The sequence below is a fragment of the Aquarana catesbeiana genome, linkage group LG03 (assembly GCF_042186555.1).
Source record: "Aquarana catesbeiana isolate 2022-GZ linkage group LG03, ASM4218655v1, whole genome shotgun sequence".
NCBI lineage: Eukaryota > Metazoa > Chordata > Amphibia > Anura > Ranidae > Aquarana > Aquarana catesbeiana.
Genome location: NC_133326.1, coordinates 516,171,190 through 516,192,892, shown reverse-complemented (window position 1 = coordinate 516,192,892; position 21,703 = coordinate 516,171,190). Strand labels below are relative to the sequence as shown.

General features: G+C 43.0%; 1 protein-coding gene across 1 annotated transcript in view; it reads left to right on the top strand.

The window, feature by feature from the left end:
* ADAM19 (ADAM metallopeptidase domain 19) overlaps positions 1–21,703 on the top strand; it is a 123,657-nt gene that overhangs the window by 17,586 nt on the left and 84,368 nt on the right. The window contains exon 3 of the mRNA XM_073621174.1: positions 68–138. Coding sequence (XP_073477275.1) covers positions 68–138 — 71 coding nt within the window. The remainder of the gene's footprint in view (positions 1–67; positions 139–21,703) is intronic.

Sequence of the window (21,703 nt, the reverse complement as noted above, 5' to 3'; positions counted from 1 at the left end):
AGTGTATGGACCACAGTAAATGCAATATGCTTGTAGGGATTTATTGTATGTGCATTTTGTTTTTTAGCACCCAGCACATGTAGAAGTAATTCTTAAAGCAGAAGGAAGAGAGCTGATACTATCTCTACAAAGAAACGAGTGAGTAAAAGGAAAATAAGTAATGTATTCATAATTGTTTATAAATTAAAAGTAATTTTCTAGCAAAAAGTCCAGATGTGTGTAAAAAAAAAAAAAAAAAAAATTAAAAAATGCCCGACACTTCGAATGGTTAAAGAGATTTCCTCTGGCTTCCTGTTGTGCTTCAAGACAGGAATTGAAGGGAATAATGCATTATAAAAAAAAAAATGTTTTTTGATACATTTTTTTGCAGGCCATCCTGACTGCCAGAGGATTTGTTCCAGTCATCACTGCAACTGGAATTTGCCTAACCATGCATGCGCTTAATAACTAAGAACTCCTTTTGTATAAGTCTGATATTGATATCTTAGTATGTTTAAAAAATGTATTATGATCAGTTCAGTGGTCTGGTTGTTCTATAGCTGTATAGATTGTAACCAGTGTTAATTTTGTTGTCAAATATTTTCGTCGACTTAATTAACACTATTTTAGTCGACTATAAAGAAAAACAATTCAGATGATTAAAATATGACTAAGCCGGAAGTAGTAAGTTGCTTTAAATATTTGGGAATTGTAGTGACAGGAGATACTTTTGCAAAAATTTAAGCTTAAATGTGACAGCTGGTGCAAATTGCCATTATGTGTTACAGGCAGAGCTAATCTCATTAAAATGGTGTGGGCCCCCCAGTTGCTATATATCCTTCACAACGTACCTGTTGGGATACCCAGATATTGGTTTGACCGCATAGATTCCCAATATAGAGCATTTTATGGAAGAAGGGAGTAGCATGTGTTAAATTAACTATACTGCAATACCCCAAAAGACCAGGGGGAATGGCTGTTCCACATTCCCTCACCTATTTTATAGCTGCTTACAGGGTGGGATTAGTCAGTGGTAGCGGACCCATCCAGGACTTTGCTGATCCATTCCCTAATGGAGTACTTTGCAATGTCTCAAATGGAAATGGGACTTCCGGAGGCCCCACCGAAGTGCCAGGCTGTACATTTGCTTTTGAGACTCTGGAAAGAGTTGAGGAGGCGTCTGGGCATTTGTGGGTTTTCTGCAGTGTACTCCTATCTGGTGTAATAAGTCTATCCTGAATTAGAGAAACTATTAAATCATTCTATATGGAGAGCAGCCAGAGTAAAGTACCTGTCCCAGCTGTTTGATGGACTGGTGGCAAAGTCCTTCAGTCAGTTGTGTGCAGAGTTCCCTTTTGTTACGTAAACGTTACTACATGTACATACAGCTGCGAAATGCCATGAGAATACAGGGTAGACTCTCTGTTTTTAGATGATTCGGATTTCCTTCCCTCTATATTTAATATGCCAGATTAAAAGGGAATCATTTCTCGCATGTATACCTGCCTGCTAGCCCATATTCAAGCTCCAGATCTGTTGCCCTGCAGGGAGAAATGGGAATCAGATGTTGACCCTATAGATGGAAATAGCTGGGAACAGATACTGGCGGGTGGTCTGCTAGTCTTGGTTTCTGCAGATCAAAAGCTGTCACACTTATTTATCCTTCACAGAGTATACAGAACCCCTGTACAGTTATATAAGTGGGGTAGAAGAGACTCCCCCTTGTGTCCGAAATGTCAACCACACCAGGGTACTCTGATCCTGCTCTGGAAATGCCCCAAGCTGGTACGCTATTGGAATGAAGTTGTTACGACCATTAATAGTATTTATCACCTACAGTTGCAGGTAAAACCAGTTACTTGGCGGCCTAGTGGAGGAGCTATACCCCCCCCCTTCTTATACCCCCCCCCCCCCCTTCTACATATATTGCCCTGACTAGGTTGCTTTATCTAGCCAGGAAATTGATTGCACGGTATTGGCTCTCCCCCCTGGCCCGCACGTCTAAACAATAGATACAACAGAGGAATGACATACTTATAAGGAAAAAAAAATGCGTACCAACACAGAAATGTGTCAGATAAATTCACCAAAATTTGGCAAGAATGGCTAGAGAATCCAGGAGTAGAGCCTCCTCAAATTTTTCTTACCAGACTGCTCCAAGTCTAGGAGAGGAGACAGGTATGCCCTACCTACAGGCTTAAGGGCAAGCGTGATATTGGAGATTTTGGAATAAAATGGATACTGCTGTGGGATTTATATTCACACTGATTGTTAGGGATGCTTTATTACTGGACAGTACACACTTTTAGAGAAGAACCTTCTATGTTTTCTGTGTTTCTTTGGTTTGAAGTTTGGTAATGTGTTTGTTATCGTACATATTGAGCAGACTGTTTATTCCAATCCAATGCACAGCTTTTCTTATGACGCATATAATAGTCTTATGTTCTTTAATTTCTGAGTATCATCTCTGATTGATGTACCTTTCTAAAAATTTTTATTTTTGCACAATAAAATATTTTCTGGTTTAAGAAAAAGAAAATATGACTAAAACTAAAATGACATTTTAGTCAAAAGACTACGACTAAAACTGAATCGAAATTGAACATTAAAATTAACACTGCACTACCAAATTAGATTAAGTAGCGGGCATCTACTAAGCTGCTGAAAGGAAAAAAAATTAAATAAGAAGGCTTTTCTTATTTTGTTTTTCTTAATATTTAATGTGAAAAAAAATTAAATAAGAAGGCTTTTCTTATTTTGTTTTTCTTAATATTTAATGTTGGTAATATATTCAGATAATCAGATAATGTGTGCAATAGCATTACAGCCAATAGTGTTGTGTGGTTTTTATTTTTTTTATTTTTTTATATTTTAAAGTTGCACTTCTGTTTGTCAAAAAGCAATATTTTTGTTTGTCTATGAAACTTGGTTTTATTTATAAAGACGTTATATATTACAACGGCTAAATCTGTGTCTGTAGTGCATGTTCAAACCTTAATGTCATAAATAATAACATGGTATTCGATTTTTACTTCAGGAGTATATAACGAGTTTGGCAATTAAAGATAATGCATTACAATTTTACAAAACCCATTAGATTTTAGTCAAAACTAAAACAGTATTTTAATCAAAAGAATAAAATATGGCTAAAACTAAAATGGCATTTTACCCAAAAGTAAACTTAACACTGATTGTAACAGAAGTGTTTTATGATTTATGCTCAGTGGTCTGGTCATGTTGGAGATGTTGAATCTGCAGTGCATCCGGAAAGTATTCACAGCGCTTCACTTTTTCCACATTTTTTATGTTACAGCCTTATTCCAAAAATGGATTAAATTCATTATTTTCCTACAAACAATTCTACAAACAATACCCCATAATGACAATGAGAAAGAAGTGTGATTGAAATCTTTACAAATTTATAAAAAATGAAAAAAATCAAGTACGTAAGTATTCACAGCCTTTGCACAATACTTTGTTGAAGAACCTTTGGCACCAATTATAGCCTCAAGTATTTTTGAGTATGATGCTACAAGCTTGGCATACCTATTTTTGGGCAGTTTCTCTTCTTTGCAGGACCTCTCAAGCTCCATCAGATTGGATAGGAGTCAGTGCACAGCCATTTTAAGATCTCTCCAGAGATGTTCAACCGGGTTCAACTCTGGGCTATGGCTTGGCCAATCAAGGACATTCACAGAGTTGTCCCGCAGCCACTGCTTTGTTATCTTGGCTGTGTTCTTAGGATCATTGTCCTGTTGGAAGATGAACCTTTGCCATAGTCTGAGCTCCAGAGCACTCTGGAGCAGGTTTTCGCCAAGGAGGTCTCTGTACATTGCTGCATTCATCTTGCCCTTGATCCTGACTAGTCTCCCAGTTCCTGCTGCTGAACCCCCCCCCAGAGCATGATGCTGCCACCACCATGTTTTACTGTAGGGATGGTATTGGCCAGGTGATGAGCGGTGCCTGGTTTCCCCCAAACATGATGCTTGCCATTCAGGCCAAAGAGTTCAATCTTTGTTTCATCAGACCAGAGAATTTTGTTTATCATGGTCTGAGCATCCTTCAGGTGCCTTTTGGCGATCTCTAGGCAGGCTGTCATGTGTCTTTTCCTGAGGAGTGGCTTCCGTCTGGCCACTCTACCATACAGGCCTGATTGATTGGTGAAGTGCTGCAGAGATGGTTATTCTTCTAGAAGGTTCTCCTCTCTCCACAGAGAAACACTGGAGCTCTGTCAGAGTGACTAAGGCCCTTCTCTCCTGATCGCTCAGTTTGGCCAGGCGTCCCGCTCTACGAAGAGTCCTGGTGGTTCCAAACCTCTTCCATTTACGGATGATGGAGGCTACTGTGCTCACTGGGACCTTCAATGCTGCAGACATTTTTCTGTACCCTTCCCCAGATCTGTGCCTCGATACAATCCTGTCTAGAGGGTCTATAGACAATTCTTTGGACTTCGTGGCTTGGTTTGTGCTCTGACATGCACTGTTAACTGTGGGACCTTTTATAGACAGATGTGTGCCTTTCCAAATCATGTCCAATCAGCTAAGTTTACCACAGATGGACTCCAAGTTTTAGAAACCTCTCAAGGATGATCAGTGTAAACAGGATGCACCTGAGCTTAATTTTGAGTGTCATGGCAAAGGCTGTGAATACTTCTGTACATGTGATTTTTTTTTTTTTTTAAATCTTTGCAAATTTAATAAAAAACAAACTTCTTTCATGTTGTCATTCTGGGGTATTGTTTGTAGAATTTTGAGGAAAATAATGAATTTAATTCATTTTGGAATAAGGCTGTAACATAACAAAATGTGGAAAAAGTGAAGCACTGTGAATACTTTCCGGATGCACTGTACGTTATGTTAATACAACTCTATCATGACAAGGTCCAATGGTCCAGATATGTTTGGAGGTGAAGTATTCTGTGCCTGTGTAGAGTATATATGAATTGAATTATGTTTATGTTCGGCGGTCAGGTTCTGTTGGTAAGGTGTAATGTCCATCTCTCCACATGAATTGTAATATAATTATGTTATGAATGTGCCAGGTCACATCGTAAATGTAATTTTTTACATTTGTAGCGTATAATAGAATTAGAATTATGATACTGTCCAGTGTTCAGGTCATTTTTTGTTAGCTTTTATGCTTTGTCTGTAATCTAACTGAAGTAGAATCCTTTTAAGCAACCAGGCCATATGGATGAGCCACACCATACATATATATATATATATATATATATATATATATATATATATATATATATATATATATATCTGACATCATCTAAGAATAACACTTTGCATCTTTGTCCAATTTTTGACATACAACCCTATGGATTTCTCAGGAGACCCTATTACATTGCCCATTAAGGGCAATGTTAGAGACTTTCTTGTTTGCCCATCCCTGAGCCACTTACTTTCTCCACTTGCCCTCAAACCATAGTCAAAACCACATTTTTTCGGGTTTAAGGGGGGCATATGACCTCCTGCCATGATGCAGTGCTTTAGGCCTGAGTAGTCAACTGCTAGGCATGGACACTGACATGTGAGTAGGAGGATAACATTAACCGTTATCAACCCTGTTTAAAGTATATGTGAACTCTTACCTTGTAAAGCAACCCATTCTGTCTAACGTGTGTGTGTGTGTGTGTGTATAAATACACCTTTTTGTTTTCTAAATTCCAGCTCCCCTATGTATCAGTATAACATTAATGTACTTCTTTTGCAAAAATAAAACCGCTTTCCACTTATTCTACACAAACTTACCTCACTCTTCATTCACTCTTCATTTCTGTTTAAAAACACATATCCATTACTTCTGCCTTACTTCCTGGACAGACTAAAGGTCATGACAGAGTGTGCAGAGTGTGTGCTAATGAGATCAGCTGGTCAACTCCTTCCTGTGTCATGACCTAAAGTTTGTCCAGGAAATAAGGCAGAAGTAATAGATCAGTGTTTTTGAACAGCCATGAAGAGGGTGAGGTAAGCGTGTTCAGAATAAATGGAAAGCTGTTTTATTTTTGCAAAAGAAGTACATTGATGCTATATTGGTACACAGGGGGGGCTGGAATTTAGAAGAAAAAAAAAGGTGAACTTAGCCTTTAAGCTGGTCATAGAAAAGTCAGTTTTTCATTCATCCTCCTTTTTGATTGAAAAAAACGACTCTATTCCCCAGTCCACACATTCGAGGTGAATGGAGGAATTCTCCCGCTGTGTCTTTGTATTCTGACAGCGGAGAGACTTCCCTGCCACCAGAATACACTGATCAGAGCTGCAGGCTATAGACTATGATTGATCAAGTGGAAATTTTTATCGACAGGGTGGTTGAACAGAAGTCGATCGGTAGACTGACTTTTGTTCAACCACAGTTGCCATACATGGATCGAAAATCAGCCAATCCCTGCTGATCCGGTCGATTTTTGATCCATGTATGTCCAGCTTTAGAGAAGTGGGGGTGGAGAATGCGGGGGGGGGGGGGCATGTCCAGAAGGAGACAGAGGAAGAGCAATACACTAATCTTCCCTGTGAAGATCTGTGCAGGGGACATGTTAGCTCAAGTCTGACCATTGAAATATAAGCAGACTGTGCTCCCAAGTAGAATGCAAAGAAGAAAACTGACCACACTGGGATGAATGTGCTTCCATGCCTAGCGTGGTCAGTTTGAAATAGGAAAGCTGGGGGACTTGCAAAATCACCAGGTATTTCACACAAAAAAATCGATGCAAAGAGAGCAAGATACTTTTTAATACAAGTACATACATAGTAACACAGACACATATCAGGAATTAGAAATGTTGGGGGTAGCATACACTTATATTATACAGGGCTAAGACCGGGTTTAACTCTTGGTTCAATGTAACAGTGGGACAACATTTCAAAGATGATAAGTGAGGGGTAAGGCACACATCTACACACTTTTTTAAGCCATATTCTACTGTATATGGAAAGTTTGTGGACACCTGACTACCTACAGTGCCTTGCAAAAGTATTCACCCCCCTTCGGCCTTTTACCTATTTTGTTACATTACAACCTTTAGTTCAATGTTTTTTTATCTGAATTATATGTGATGGATCAGAACACAATAGTCTAAGTTGGTGAAGTAAAATTAGAAAAATATATAGATAAAACTGATAATTGGCATGTGAGTATGTATTCGTCCCTTTTGTTATGAAGCCCATAAAAAGCTCTGGTGCAACCAATTACCCTCAGAAATCACATAATTAGTGAAATGATGTCCACCTGTGTGCAATCTAAGTGTCACATGATCTGTCATTACATATACACACCTTTTTGAAAGGCCCCAGAGGCTGCAACACCTAAGCAAGAGGCTCCACTAACCAAACACTGCCATGAAGACCAAGGAACTCAAACAAACAAGTAAGGGACAATGTTGTTGAGAAGTACAAGTCAGGGTTAGGTTATAAAAAAATATCCAAATCTTTGATGATCCCTAGGAGCACCATCAAATCTATCTTAACCAAATGGAAAGAACATGGCACAACAGCAAACCTGCCAAGAGACGGCCACACACCAAAACTCATGGACCGGGCAAGGAGGGCATTAATCAGAGAGGCAGCACAGAGACCTAAGGTAACCCTGGAGGAGCTGCAGAGTTCCACAGCAGAGACTGGAGTATCTGTACATAGGATGACAATAACCCGTACGCTCCATAGAGTTTGGCTTTATGGCAGAGTGTCCAGAAGAAATCCATTACAGCAAAAAACAAAATGGCACCTTTTGAGTTTGCAAAAAGGCATGTGGGAGACTCCCAAAATGTATGGAGGAAGGTGCTCTGGTCTGATGAGACTAAAATTAAATGTTTTGGCCATCAAAGAAAATGCTATGTCTGGCGCAAACTCAACACATCACATCACCCAAAGAACACCATCCCCACTGTGAAACATGGTGGTGGCAGCATCATGCTGTGGATATGTTTTTCAGCAGTCGGGACTGAGAAAGTGGTCAGAGTTGAGGGAAAGATGGATGGTGCTAAATACAGGGATATTCTTGAGCAAAACCTGTACCACTCTGTGTGTGATTTGAGGCTAGGATGGAGGTTCACCTTCCAGCAGGACAATGAAACAAACACACTGCTAAAGCAACACTTGAGTGGTTTAAGGAGAAACATGTAAATGTGTTGGAATGGCCTAGTCAAAGCCCAGACCTCAATCCAATAGAAAATCTGTGGTCAGACTTAAAGATTGCTGTTCACAAGCGCAAACCATCCAACTTGAAGGAGCTGGAGCAGTTTTGCAAGGAAGAATAGGCAAAACTCCCAGTGGTAAGATGTGGTAAGCTCATAGAAACTTATCCAAAGCGACTTGGAGCTGTGATAGCCGCAAAAGGTGGCTCTACAAAGTATTGACTTTAGGGGGTGACTAGTTATGCGCATTGACTTTTTCTATTATTTTGTCCTATTTGTTGTTTGCTTCACAATAAAAAAAATAACATCTTCAAAGTTGTGGGCATGGTCTGTAAATTACCGTATTTATCGGCGTATAACACGCACTTTTTACCCCTTTAAAATCAGGGGAAAATCGTGGGTGCGTGTTATACGCCGATCCACGCTATTTTGTGATCTATCGGAGCGATCGCCGCCGACATTCACATAGCGTGTAGTTTTAAATATGGCGCCGCAGAGTTCGGAGGGACTTGGCGGCGCTGAACGAGCGCCGCCGAGAACATAGTGACTGGGCGGAGCCGAGATACACATAGCCGAGGGTTCTCGGCTCTTCTCGGCACCGTTAACAGTCCCGCCATTGGACCTGTGCTATGTCCATCATAGGGACTGGGCGTGACTGTGAACGGCGCCAAGAAGAGCCGAGAACCCTCGGCTATGTGTATCTCGGCTCCGCCCAGTCACTGTGTTCTCGGCGGCGCTCGTTCAGCTCCACCGAGTCCCTCCGAACTCCGCGGTGCCATATTTAAAACTACACGCTTTGTGTATGTCGGCGCCGATCTGTCCAAGCCTGTATTGGACACTGGGGGCAAGGCTGCACTGACTACTGGGGGCAAGGCTGCACTGACCACTGGGGGCAAGGCTGCACTGGGGCAATGCTGCACTGACAAGGCTGCACTGGGGCAAAGCTGCACTGACAAGGCTGCACTGGGGCAAAGCTGCACTGACAATTCTGCACTGGGGCAAAGCTGCACTGACAAGGCTGCAATGGACACTGGGGCAAGGCTGCACTGACACTGAAAAGGCTGCAATGACACTGACAAGGCTGCAGATGGACACGATAACGCTGCATTGATGGGCATTTAAATGTAAGTTTTTTTTCCTTAAACTTCCCTCCTAAAAGTTTTTTCCTTAAAATTCCCTCCTAAACTTGGGGTGCGTGTTATACGCCGATAAATACGGTAAATGATGCAAATCCTCAAACAATCCATGTTAATTCCAGGTTGTGAGGCAACAAAACGCGAAAAATGCCAAGGGGGTGAATACTTTTGCAAGTTTGTTGGATATCCTATTCCAAAGACTATGGAGGCTAATATAAAAAACCCTGCCTCGGCTATAACATCCTCCACTCTGCTGGTAAGGTTTCCACAACATTTTTACATTTAGGCGCGTGTGTGTATGTGAATTTTGCCCATTTGGCCAAAAGCACATTTGTGAAGTGAAGTACTAATGTTGAACGAGAAGACCCGGTTTGCAATCTGCATTCCAGCTAAACCCAAAGACGTTTAGTATGGTTGAGGTCAGGGCTCTGTACAGGCCACTCAGGTTCCCCCTTGCCGTACTTGTCAAAGCATGTTATTATGGAGCTGGCTTTGTGCACAGGGGCACATTCACTGTGAAACGGAAAAGTGCCTTCCCCAAATTTTTGCCACAAGGTTCAAAGGGCACAATTGTGTAATATTTCTTTGTATGCTGTAGTATTAACAATACCCTTCACTGGGGACATCGGAACTCAGTCATTTGGAAGAGTGTCTCCATATTTTTGGAGCATACAGTGGTAGGTGTGATGATCAGTTGTTGACAAACTTTTGGCCACCAGCACTAATCTATCTATCTATCTATCTATCTATCTATCTATCTATCTATCTATCTATCTATCTATCTATCTATCTATCTATCTACAGTCAGGTTCATAAATATTGGGACATCCACACAATTCTAATCTTTTTGGCTTTATACACCACCACAATGGATTTGAAACGAACAAGATGTGCTTTAACTGCAGACTTTCAGCTTTAATTTGAGGGTATTTACATCCAAATCAGGTGAACAGTGTAGGAAGTACAACAGTTTGTATATGTGCCTCCCACTTTTTAAGGGACCAAAAGTAATGGGACAATTGGCTGCTCAGCTGTTCCATGGCCAGGTGTGTGTTATTCCCTCATTATCCCATTTACAAGGAGCAGATAAAATGTCCAGGGTTCATTTCAAGTGTGCTATTTGCATTTGGAATATGTTGCTGTCAACTCTCAATATGAGATCCAAAGAGCTGTCACTATCAGTGAAGCAAGCCATGATTAGGCTGAAAAAACAAAACAAATCCATCAGAGAGATAGCAAAAACATTAGGTGTGGCCAAATCAACTGTTTGGAACATCCTTAAAAAGAAAGAACGCACTGGTGAGCTCAGCAATACCAAAACACCCGATAGACCACGGAAAACAACTGTGGCGGATGACCGAAGAATTCTTTCCCTGGTGCAGAAAACACCCTTCACAACAGTTGGCCAGATCAAGAACACTCTCCAGGTGGTAGGTGTATGTGTGTCAAAGTCAACAATCAAGAGAAGACTTCACCAGAGTGAATACAGAGGGTTCACCACAAGATGTAAACCATTGGTGAGCCTTAAAAACGGGAAGGCCAGATTAGAGTTTGCCAAACAACATCTAAAAAAGCCTTCACAGTTCTGGAACAATATCTATGGACAGATGAGACCAAGATCAGCTTGTACCAGAGTGATGGTAAGAGAAGAGTATGGAGAAGGAAAGGAACTGCTCATGATCCAAAGCATACCACCTCATCAGTGAAGCATGGTGGTGGTAGTGTCATAGCGTGGGCATGTATGGCTGCCAATGGAACTGGTTCTCTTGTATTTATTGATGATGTGACTGCTGACAAAAGCAGCAGGATGAATTCGGAAGTGTTTCGGGCAATATTATCTGCTCATATTCAGCAAAATGCTTCAGAACTCATTGGACGGCGCATCACAGTTCAGATGGACAATGACCCGAAGCATACTGCGAAAGCAACCAAAGAGTTTTTTAAGGGAAAGAAGTGGAATGTTATGCAATGGCCAAGTCAATCACCTGACCTGAATCCGATTGAGCATGCATTTCACTTGCTGTAGACTTGATTTGTTGTAGCCGTATTAGTGCAATTGTGACAGAGAAAATTGAGTACTGTCCGTGATACTTTTTTTATTTGCACTAACATACAATTTTTCAGGACAAGCTTTCGGGGTATGTCCCCTTCTTCAAGGTCCAAGCAGTACTCAAGGACCTTGAAGAAGGGGACATACCCCGAAAGCTTGTCCTGAAAAATTGTATGTTAGTGCAAATAAAAAAAGTATCACGGACAGTACTCAATTTTCTCTGTCACTTGCTGTAGACAAAACTGAAGGGAAAATGCCCCAAGAACAAGCAGGAACTGAAGACAGTTGCAGTAGAGGCCTGGCAGAGCATCACCAGGGATGAAACCCAATGTCTGGTGATGTCTATGCGTTCCAGACTTCAGGCTGTAATTGACTGCAAAGGATTTGCAACCAAGTATTAAAAAGTGAAAGTTTGATGGATGATTGTTAATCTGTCCCATCACTTTTGGTCCCTTAAAAAGTGTAATTCCTACACCGTTCACCTGATTTGGACTTAAATACCCTCAAATTAAAGCTGAAAGTCTGCAGTTAAAGCACATCCTGTTTGTTTCATTTCAAATCCATTGTGGTGGTGTATAGAGTCAAAAAGATTAGAATTGTGTCGATGTCCCAATATTTATGAACCTGACTGTATATCTATTATGGTAATTATTTTTTGGTAGAATGTCCCTTTTAAGTGTCAAATTCTGCCTTTCATCAATAAAGACGTATTAAGATCTTAAGAGCTTCCTGTCTGCAGAAATGGAAGCAAAATAATGATCTTGGTTATTTCTACCAAAGGACATCGAACTTAAAAGGAACTCTCAGATCTATTTACTGAAACCACCAAAAAGGCTATTGGAAGGAAATGCACAGGAACAAAACACATTTAGTCCACACTGGCTGGCTTAATCTTCTTCCTGTGCTTTTCACTGAACATGAGGAGTAAATCTGAAATCTGGGTCTCTGTGACTCATATTTATCTCTGTAGGCTAGATTAAACTTCCTGCAGTCCTCTTACATTTGGTGTGCTTGGCAAGAGAAAATATGTTCACATAAAGCTTTCCAGGATGAAAACACATGTGAGATTCTCTAAAAATCCTTTCTAAATGATATTATATATTCCTTCTGTTTTTCGTATTTTGAGTTGTTTTGGGTCGCTGTGTATCCAACAAAACAAATTGTAGAACACCTTTCAAGAGAACAATATGTACACTACCATTGCTGTCCTCATGCTAAAAATTCTAGCTGTCCTGCTGCTCCAGGGAATTTTCTGACCCACACCTAGGCCCGTGAGCTAAGGCAGAGGGGGGGGGGGGGGACGCTGCCGAAGCTCAGGTGCCATGAATCCCCCTCCCACTTGTTCTCCCCGATGGCATATGATAGAAGCGGGTCCGAGGAGGAGAAACTGCGCTGCCTCCCTCCTCCCCCACCCCCCCGCTCAAGGGATCTTTTTCCCGCCCATTCCCCCTCCCACCTTCTATCAGTGGGCAGCAGAATAAGAGATCGGAGTGTCTGTGTGTGTGTGGAGAGAGCAGCTGCAGGCTCTTCTTTACTCCTCCCTCTCCTCCTCATGCTGCTTTTCTCGGAAGAGGCGCTTGCGAGGACAGCCGGAGCTATGTTCCCCCTCCCCCCTTTTCCTCCCATTGGCCAGGAGAAAAAATACAAACAAAAAGGAGAAAAGAGGATCATGGGACATGTAGTCCTGAGGACTGGCTGGCCCATTGCAATCATATGGGGGAAACTGCAGCCCTCAACATGCCGAGCTGAAGGGGATGGAGAGAGCAGGGCTATGAATAACACACTGTATCTGGTGACAGACAATGGTGGCAAGTGACAAGCAATGGTGGCAAGTGTCATGCTGCATCTGGTGACAGGCAATGGTGGCAAGTGGCAGGTAATGGTGGCAAGTGACAAGCAATGGTGGCAAGTGTCATGCTGCATCTGTTGACAGGCAATGGTGGCAAGTGGCAGGCAATGGTGGCAAGTGGCAGGCAATGGTGGCATCTTGAGGCAGGTAATGGTGCCAAGTGACAGGTTGCATCTGGTGGCAGGCAATGGTGGAAAGTGTCATGCTGCATCATGTGTCAGGCAATGGTGGCAAGTGACAAGCTACATCTGGTGACAGGTAATGGTATCAAGTGGCAGGCAATGGTGGCAAGTAACAAGTTGCATCTTGTGGCAGGCAATGGTGGCAAGTGTCATGCTGCATCTTGTGGCAGGCAATGGTGGCAAGTAACATGTTGCATCTTGTGGCAGGCAATGGTGACAAGTAACATGCTGCATCTTGTGGTAGGTAATAGTGACAAGCAATGGTGGCAAGTGTCACGCTAGATCTGATGACAGGCAATGGTGGCAAGTGGCAGGCAATGGTGGCAAGTAACATGCTGCATCTTGTGGCAGGTGGTGGCAAGTGACAGGCTGCATCTGATTACAGGCAGTGGTGGCAAATGGCAGGCAATGGTGGCAAGTGGCAGGCAATAATAGCGCGTAACGTGCTGCATATTGTGGCAGGCAATGGCGGCAAGTGATAGTCTGCATCTGGTGATAGACAATGGTGGCAAGTGACAGTCTGCATCTGGTGATAGGCAATGGTGGCAAGTGACAGGCTGCATCTTGTGGCAGGCAATGGTGGCAAGTGACAGGCTGCATCTTGTGGCAGGCAATGGTGGCAAGTAACATGTTGTATCTTGTGGCAGGCAATGGTGACAAGTAACATGCTGCATCTTGTGGCAGGCAATAGTGGCAAGTAACATGCTGCATCTTGTGGTAGGTAATAGTGACAAGCAATGTTGGCAAGTGTCACGCTAGATCTGATGACAGGCAATGGTGGCAAGTGGCAGGCAATGGTGGCAAGTAACATGCTGCATCTTGTGGCAGGTGGTGGCAAGTGACAGGCTGCATCTGATTACAGGCAGTGGTGGCAAATGGCAGGCAATGGTGGCAAGTGGCAGGCAATAGTAGCGCGTAACGTGCTGCATATTGTGGCAGGCAATGGCGGCAAGTGATAGTCTGCATCTGGTGATAGGCAATGATGGCAAGTGACAGTCTGCATCTGGTGATAGGCAATGGTGGCAAGTGACAGGCTGCATCTTGTGGCAGGCAATGGTGGCAAGTGACAGGCTGCATCTTGTGGCAGGCAATGGTGGCAAGTGTCACGCTGCATCTTGTGGCAGGCAATGGTGGCAAGTGTCACGCTGCATCTTGTGGCAGGCAATGGTGGAAAGTGTCACGCTGCATCTTGTGGCAGGCAATGGTGGCAAGTGACAGGTAATGATGGCAAGTGGCAGGCGATGGTGGCAAGTGTCACGCTGCATCTTGTGGCAGGCAATAATGGCAAGTAACATGCTGCATCTTGTGGCAGGCAATAATGGCAAGTAACATGCTGCATCTTGTGGCAGGCAATGGTGGCAAGTAACATGCTTCATCTTGTGGCAGGCAGTGGTGACAAGCAATGATGGCAAGTGTCACACTGCATCTGATGTCAGCCAATGGTGGCAAGTGACATGCTGCATCTTGTGGCAGGCAATGGTGTGAAATGGCAGGCAATGGTGTCAAGTGGCAGGCAATGGTGGCAAGTAACAAGCTGCATCTTGTGGCAGGCAATGGTGGCAAGTGTCATGCTGCATCTTGTGGTAGGCAATGGTGGCAAGTAACATGTTGCATGTTGTGGCAGGCAATGGTGACAAGCAATGGTGGCAAGTGTCACGCTAGATCTGATGACAGGCAATGGTGGCAAGTGGCAGGCAATGGTGGCAAGTAACATGCTGCATCTTGTGGCAGGTGGTGGCAAGTGACAGCCTGCATCTGATGACAGGCAGTGGTGGCAAATGGCAGGCAATGGTGGTACGTAACGTGCTGCATATTGTGGCAGGCAATGGTGGCAAGTGACAGTCTGCATCTGGTGATAGGCAATGGTGGCAAGTGACAGTCTGCATCTGGTGATAGGCAATGGTGGCAAGTGACAGGCTGCATCTTGTGGCAGGTAGTGGTGACAGGCTGCATCTTGTGGCAGGCAATATTGGCAAGTGACAGGCTACATCTTGTGGCAGGTAACGGTGGCATGCTGCATCTGGTGACAGGCAATGGTAGCAAGTGACAAGCTCAGGGTTCCCACCAGTTTTGCATTATGGTGAGTTAAACTATTTCATTATATTGTACAATTTATATATTACAGTGTAATATTAGAAATAATGTGATTCAATCATCTTGACACCATATCAAGCATGATGTCAGGATGATTTAAGTGCTAACATGAGCTTTGGAAGGATTATTTCATTTTCCTTGATCAGTGTTAGAAATATTGAAGGAGCCAACCGGACCTGCAGACTTTTACTGCATTCAAATTCTTTATTTCTTGTTTCCAAATCCCTACATTGCTAAGTAGTAGAGCCGTGATTAGTTAATGCTGGTAAAATACAGTATATGCCCCTTTTCCAAGAATTTTCAGGCCGGTCTGATAACATCATGTATGCAGAAAAGTTGAGTTAGGGTTGAACTAAGGGGCAGGCCCACATCCCATTGACCTAAATCAATTGGAAAAGATGTTCCCCCTTAACGGGACTGTAATGGCCCTAATGATTGAAGGGTCAATAACAATTAGCAATTAGCAATACACAAGGTGTAATAGGAAAAAAATGTAGAAAAATATATAATTTTATTCAGTATATATATTATAAAAGAGGAACCTGTACATGTAAACAAGATAAGTGGCGGAACAACATACAGTGGGGACGGAAAGTATTCAGACCCCCTTAAATTTTTCACTCTTTGTTATATTGCAGCCATTTGCTAAAATCATTTAAGTTCATTTTTTTCCTCATTAATGTACACACAGAACCCCATATTGACAGAAAAACACAGAATTGTTGACATTTTTGCAGATTTATTAAAAAAGAAAATCTGAAATATCACATGGGCCTAAGTATTCAGACCCTTTGCTCAGTATTTAGTAGAAGCACCCTTTTGACCTAATAAAGCCATGAGTCTTTTTGGGAAAGATGCAACAAGTTTTTCACACCTGGATTTGGGGATCCTCTGCCATTCCTCCTTGCAGATCCTCTCCAGTTCTATCAGGTTGGATGGTAAATGTTGGTGGACAGCCATTCTCTCCAGAGATGCTCAATTGGGTTTAAGTCAGGGCTCTGGCTAGGCCATTCAAGAACAGTCACGGAGTTGTTGTGAAGCCACTCCTTCGTTATTTTAGCTGTGTGCTTAGGGTCATTGTCTTGTTGGAAGGTAAAACTTCGGCCCAGTCTGAGGTCCTGAGCACTCTGGAGAAGGTTTTTGTCCAGGATATCCCTGTACATTCATCTTTCCTTCGATTGCAACCAGTCGTCCTGTCCCTGCAGCTGAAAAACACCCCCACAGCATGATGATGCCACCACCATGCTTCACTGTTGGGACTGTATTGGACAGGTGATGAGCAGTGTCTGGTTTTCTCCACACATAGCGCTTAGAATTAAGGCCAAAAAGTCCTTCAGGTGTTTTTTAGCAAACATCATGCGGGCTTTCATGTGTCTTGCACTGAGGAGAGGATTCCGTCGGGCCAGTCTGCCATAAAGCCCTGACTGGTGGAGGGCTGCAGTGATGGTTGACGTTCTACAACTTTCTCCCATCTTCCGACTGCATCACTGGAGCTCAGCCACAGTGATCTTTGGGTTCTTCTTTACCTCTCTCACCAAGGCTCTTCTCCCCCGATAGCTCAGTTTGGCGGGACGGCCAGTTGTAGGAAGGGTTCTGGTCATCCCAAACGTCTTCCCTTTAAGGATTATGGAAGCCACTGTGCTCTTAGGAACCTTAAGTGCAGCAGAATTTTTTTGCAACCTTGGCCAGATCTGTGCCTTGCCACAATTCTGTCTCTGAGCTCTTCAGGCAGTTCCTTTTTGACCTCATGATTCTCATTTGCTCTGAAATGCACTGTGAGTTGTAAGGTCTTATATAGACAGGTGTGTGGCTTTCCTAATCAAGTTCAATCAGTATAATCAAACACAGCTGGACTCAAATGAAGGTGTAGAACCATCTCAAGGGTGATCAGAAGAAATGGACAGCACCTGAGTTAAATATGAGTGTCACAGCAAAGGGTCTGAATACTTAGGACCATGTGATATTTCAGTTTTTCTTTTTTAATAAATCTGCAAAAATGTCAACAGTTCTGTGTTTTTCTGTCCATATGGGGTGCTATGTGTACATTAATGAGAAAACAAAATGAACTTAAATGATTTTAGCAAATGGCTGCAATATAACAAAGAGTGAAAAATTTAAGGGGGTCAGAATACTTTCCATCCCCACTATAAAAGTCAACATGACATGGCAATGATTATGTTATACTCATAAGTCCCGGACTGCCGTGATTGGGTGATATGGTGGAGTCCAGGGACCACACCCTGGGGTGAGGTGAGATTGTGCAGTCTCCTTTAGATTATGCAGTAAGAGGGCCTATCAGATTGGATATAGATTGAATTGACTGTTGAGGTAGACTCTTTTACTTTTGTGTTTTGCGTTTGTAAATCTAAAGCAGACCATACAAGTTGCAAAGTGTGCAATCTGCATCTTCTACCATTGCTTCTTCAATCTGCTACCTTCTACCAACAACTATATATGTGCTGTAGTACAAGGGCCTGGCTAATTGAATACAAACTGTATACAAATTCTATCCACTGAATAGATTGTACAGGTAGATATACATCTAAAGGAGTATATACAGATATTGTATGATTAGATTGCAATAGGTGTGGTCAGCTGTTTTTGTTACAGCCAGCGACTCTCTATTTAGTAAAATAATACGAGCAGCTATACAGCCATTGGATCACTTTTACAAGCGGAAGAAGGGGGTGTTCTATCATGCCACCACCGCCTTTCTGAGGCTCTTCTGAGCCAACAAGGAACATGGAAACAATGTGGTCAGTCTGATCGCATATACTGAGAAGTATGGAAGTTCCTTACCCCCTTCTCTGATGTCAGAAACTAGAAGCAATGAGGATTTCATCACTTCCGGTATTGGTTTGTTGACAAGCAGTAACCGGCTTGTACAGCTTCAAACCAATCTCAAGTTTAATCTGATGCTTTGGAGGCCAGAAGAGAGATCTGGGGTCTAGCAGAAAAAAGGCAGATTTTTCCATGTATGACAAATGTCAGAATTGGCTTGGATAGCAAGTGGTTAAAAGAGGGGTCAGCAGAGATTCTGACCAATAACTAAGAAGAATTAAAGTGATTGTAAACCCTCACCTTGTAAAACAACCCATTCAGTTTAAAATAGAAATGAAAGGCAAAACATTTTTGTATAGATATAAAAAAGGAAAAAAAGTATTTATAATGATTTTTTTTTATAAGTGATCACATTCCCTCTGTAGCGGTACCCCCATGGGGGCTACTGATGTGGTTGTAGCAATCCGCCAATCACCCTGCTCTCTGCTTATTTGTGGGATGAAACTTGGAGAGATATCAGGGATGTATGAGATGCCCATGAAGAGTTCAGAAGGATAGGTTATCATCCATGGCCTTGGCCTTAGTGATGGATTTCCCCTGTCCAGTCCTTACTGCAGACTATTGCTTCCAGTTAACAAGACGAATCACTCTAAATAATTCCCCCTGTGTTGGTTCTCACTGCAGACTATTGCTTCTTCTGTTATCAATCTGAAATAAACAAAAAGTAAAAAACCGCGCTAAAGAATTAAGTATAAATCCAAGACTATAGCTGCACGAATAAAACACCAATATCTGTGTAAGGTAAACAAAATAAAACAAAAAAAGTGCGCTCATAATCAGTGTGCAAATCAGATCGTATTAAGAAGATCCAAATCAATACAAATAAAACTAAAATAAAATTCTTGGAACGTACATCGATTAAAGTGCCATGAATAAATAATCTAAAGTGAAATGTGTACTAGTGTGCATAAAAAACACATATATATGAACAACTTAAAAAATCCAGCACTGATTAAGTTGACACATTAACCAATCCTTAAATACAGTAAAGCTTTTCAGCAGTGAAAGAAGTGGAGGTAGTCCATAAAGTGGATGACAGAAGGAAAAGTTCCATAAGTGTGTGTCCAAATCATAAAAGCAGGGGAAGACATCCACGATCCATCAGGTCGAAACCCACACAGATAGATGGAGAAGGGGGGAGTGTATAGATGAAACTCTCACAAAATCCAAAGTTATTGAAAGATGGACCCTTACCCTAAATGGTGGACCTCCCTGTTGGCAAGGTCTTACGTGCAGGCAGATTTAGCCCTCTGCGGGGACTGTGGGTTGATGGTATCCAAATCAGCTGATGTACCCTGCGTCTCCAACTGGGCGTTATCCCACTCGTCCACCTGAGGAGGGGTGATAAGCCCACTGTTCACTTTCCTTGATTGGTAGTAGACTCCCTCATTCCCTGTGGCAGGGGGAAGTTAGATTTTCTGGTGGAATTCAGTGGCATCCCACTTTAAAAAAACAGGGGATTATGGCAGGATGATCCCCTCCTCTATCATGTGAGTGTCCAGGAATGGTGAACTCACAGGCCAGTCGGCGGTGAGTCAAACGTGCTTGTACCGCCAAACGGTGAAGGTAGATCTAATCCCAATAGATCAGATGTACTTGGTAAGGAGAGAGAGCCTGGAGACTTACTCGCCACCTGAGAGGATGGACTAGACTCAGACCCTGAGTCTGAGTCTGAGTCTAGTCCATCCTCTCAGGTAGCGAGTAAGTCTCCAGGCTCTCTCCTTACCAAGTACATCTGATCTATTGGGATTAGATCCACCGTCACCGTTTGGCGGTACAAGCACGTTTGACTCACCGCCGACGGCCTGTGAGTCCACCATTCCTGGACACTCACATGATAGAGGAGGGGATCATCACGCCATAATGCCCTGTTTTTTTAAAGTGGGATGCCACTGAATTCCACCAGAAAATCTAACTTCCCCCTGCCACAGGGAATGAGGGAGTCTACTACCATTCAAGGAAAGTGAACAGTGGGCTTATCACCCCTCCTCAGGTGGACGAGTTGGATCACACCAAGTCGGAGACGCAGGGTACATCAGCTGATTTGGATATCATCAACCCACAGTCCCTGCAAAGGGCTAAATCTGCCTGCACGTAAGACCTTGCCAACAGGGAGGTCCACCATTTAGGGTAAGGGTCCATCTTTCAATAACTTTGGATTTTGTGAGAGTTTCATCTATACACTCCCCCCTTCTCCATCTATCTGTGTGGGTTTCGACCTGATGGATCGTGGATGTCTTCCCCTGCTTTTATGAATTGGACACACACTTATGGAACTTTTCCTTCTGTTATCAATCTGGCTGAAGATTTACTACTCTGAATAGTTCCTCTGCCCGACTTGATATGCTTCCTTTGGGGTATTAAATTTTTTAAGGTCAAATACCTGCACCGCCTTCTTCATGAACCGCATACTAACACCCTTTTTGGGGTATTAATTCTTTAAGGTCAAAGACCTGCACCGCCTTCCTCATGACCCGCATACTAACACCCTTCAGTCTTTGGAAGTTATGGAAACGTGAACTGTACACATAATAGACAGACCATCACTCCAGCCCATCCACTTGTTGTCCATACTGTGTTCACCGGCCACACAGTATGCTACACTACTCTCTCCAGTACTTCTGCTTCTTCAATGTTACACTGACCTTCTCCTTGTATCAAAGTCCTGTGTTCCCGGTCACAGAAATCCAATAGCTGATCTACTTCCACCGCTTTACTCCTACTTCATCCACTTGATCCTCTTTACAGTCAAGCACTGTGTTCCCCGGCCTCAGAAACCTGATGCACTCCATGGAGATGAAGATCCTCAACTTTAACTCCTTCCCCTGCGGCTCCTCCATCCCTCCTCCACGCACACGGCACATCCCCGCATGGGGATGTCCGGTATAGCACCTCAACACGCATGCTGTCTTTCCTGTGCTTCACAACTCCTCCCTGGAAGCACGTGACCCCAACTTATATAGGAGGCCTGCCCCCTGCCAATGCAAATTAATGATTGGTCAGAGCCCCCCACATGAGCTGCCTGCCACTCAGTTCTCGTCCAACCTCCCTTCCAGAACAATTCCACTGAAAGCAGGAGAGGATCTCTGAGCCAGAGTGCAGGTGGTCACACCCCCCCCCCATTATACTAACACTCCAATTCCCAAATCAAAACAACCAGGCCTTGAATACACAGGCCTGGCTAAATTTACCTGCCACTAGTCCTGCAACTAGAAAAACACCAATCTAGCACCTACCTAAAAGTAGAGGGCGCTACACCTCTGTTCTCAGCTGCATAAGAGCTGGCGGGAGGAGAGGCAACAGCAACACACTGAGCTTGCCAGTGAATGGCTGTGCAGCGGTGGCGTATCAGGTAAGTCTGATCATTGGAGGAGAGCAGGCTGATTTCCCAGCATAGCTAGAGAACTGACCAGGATGTGCTCTCCTGCTTAGTGT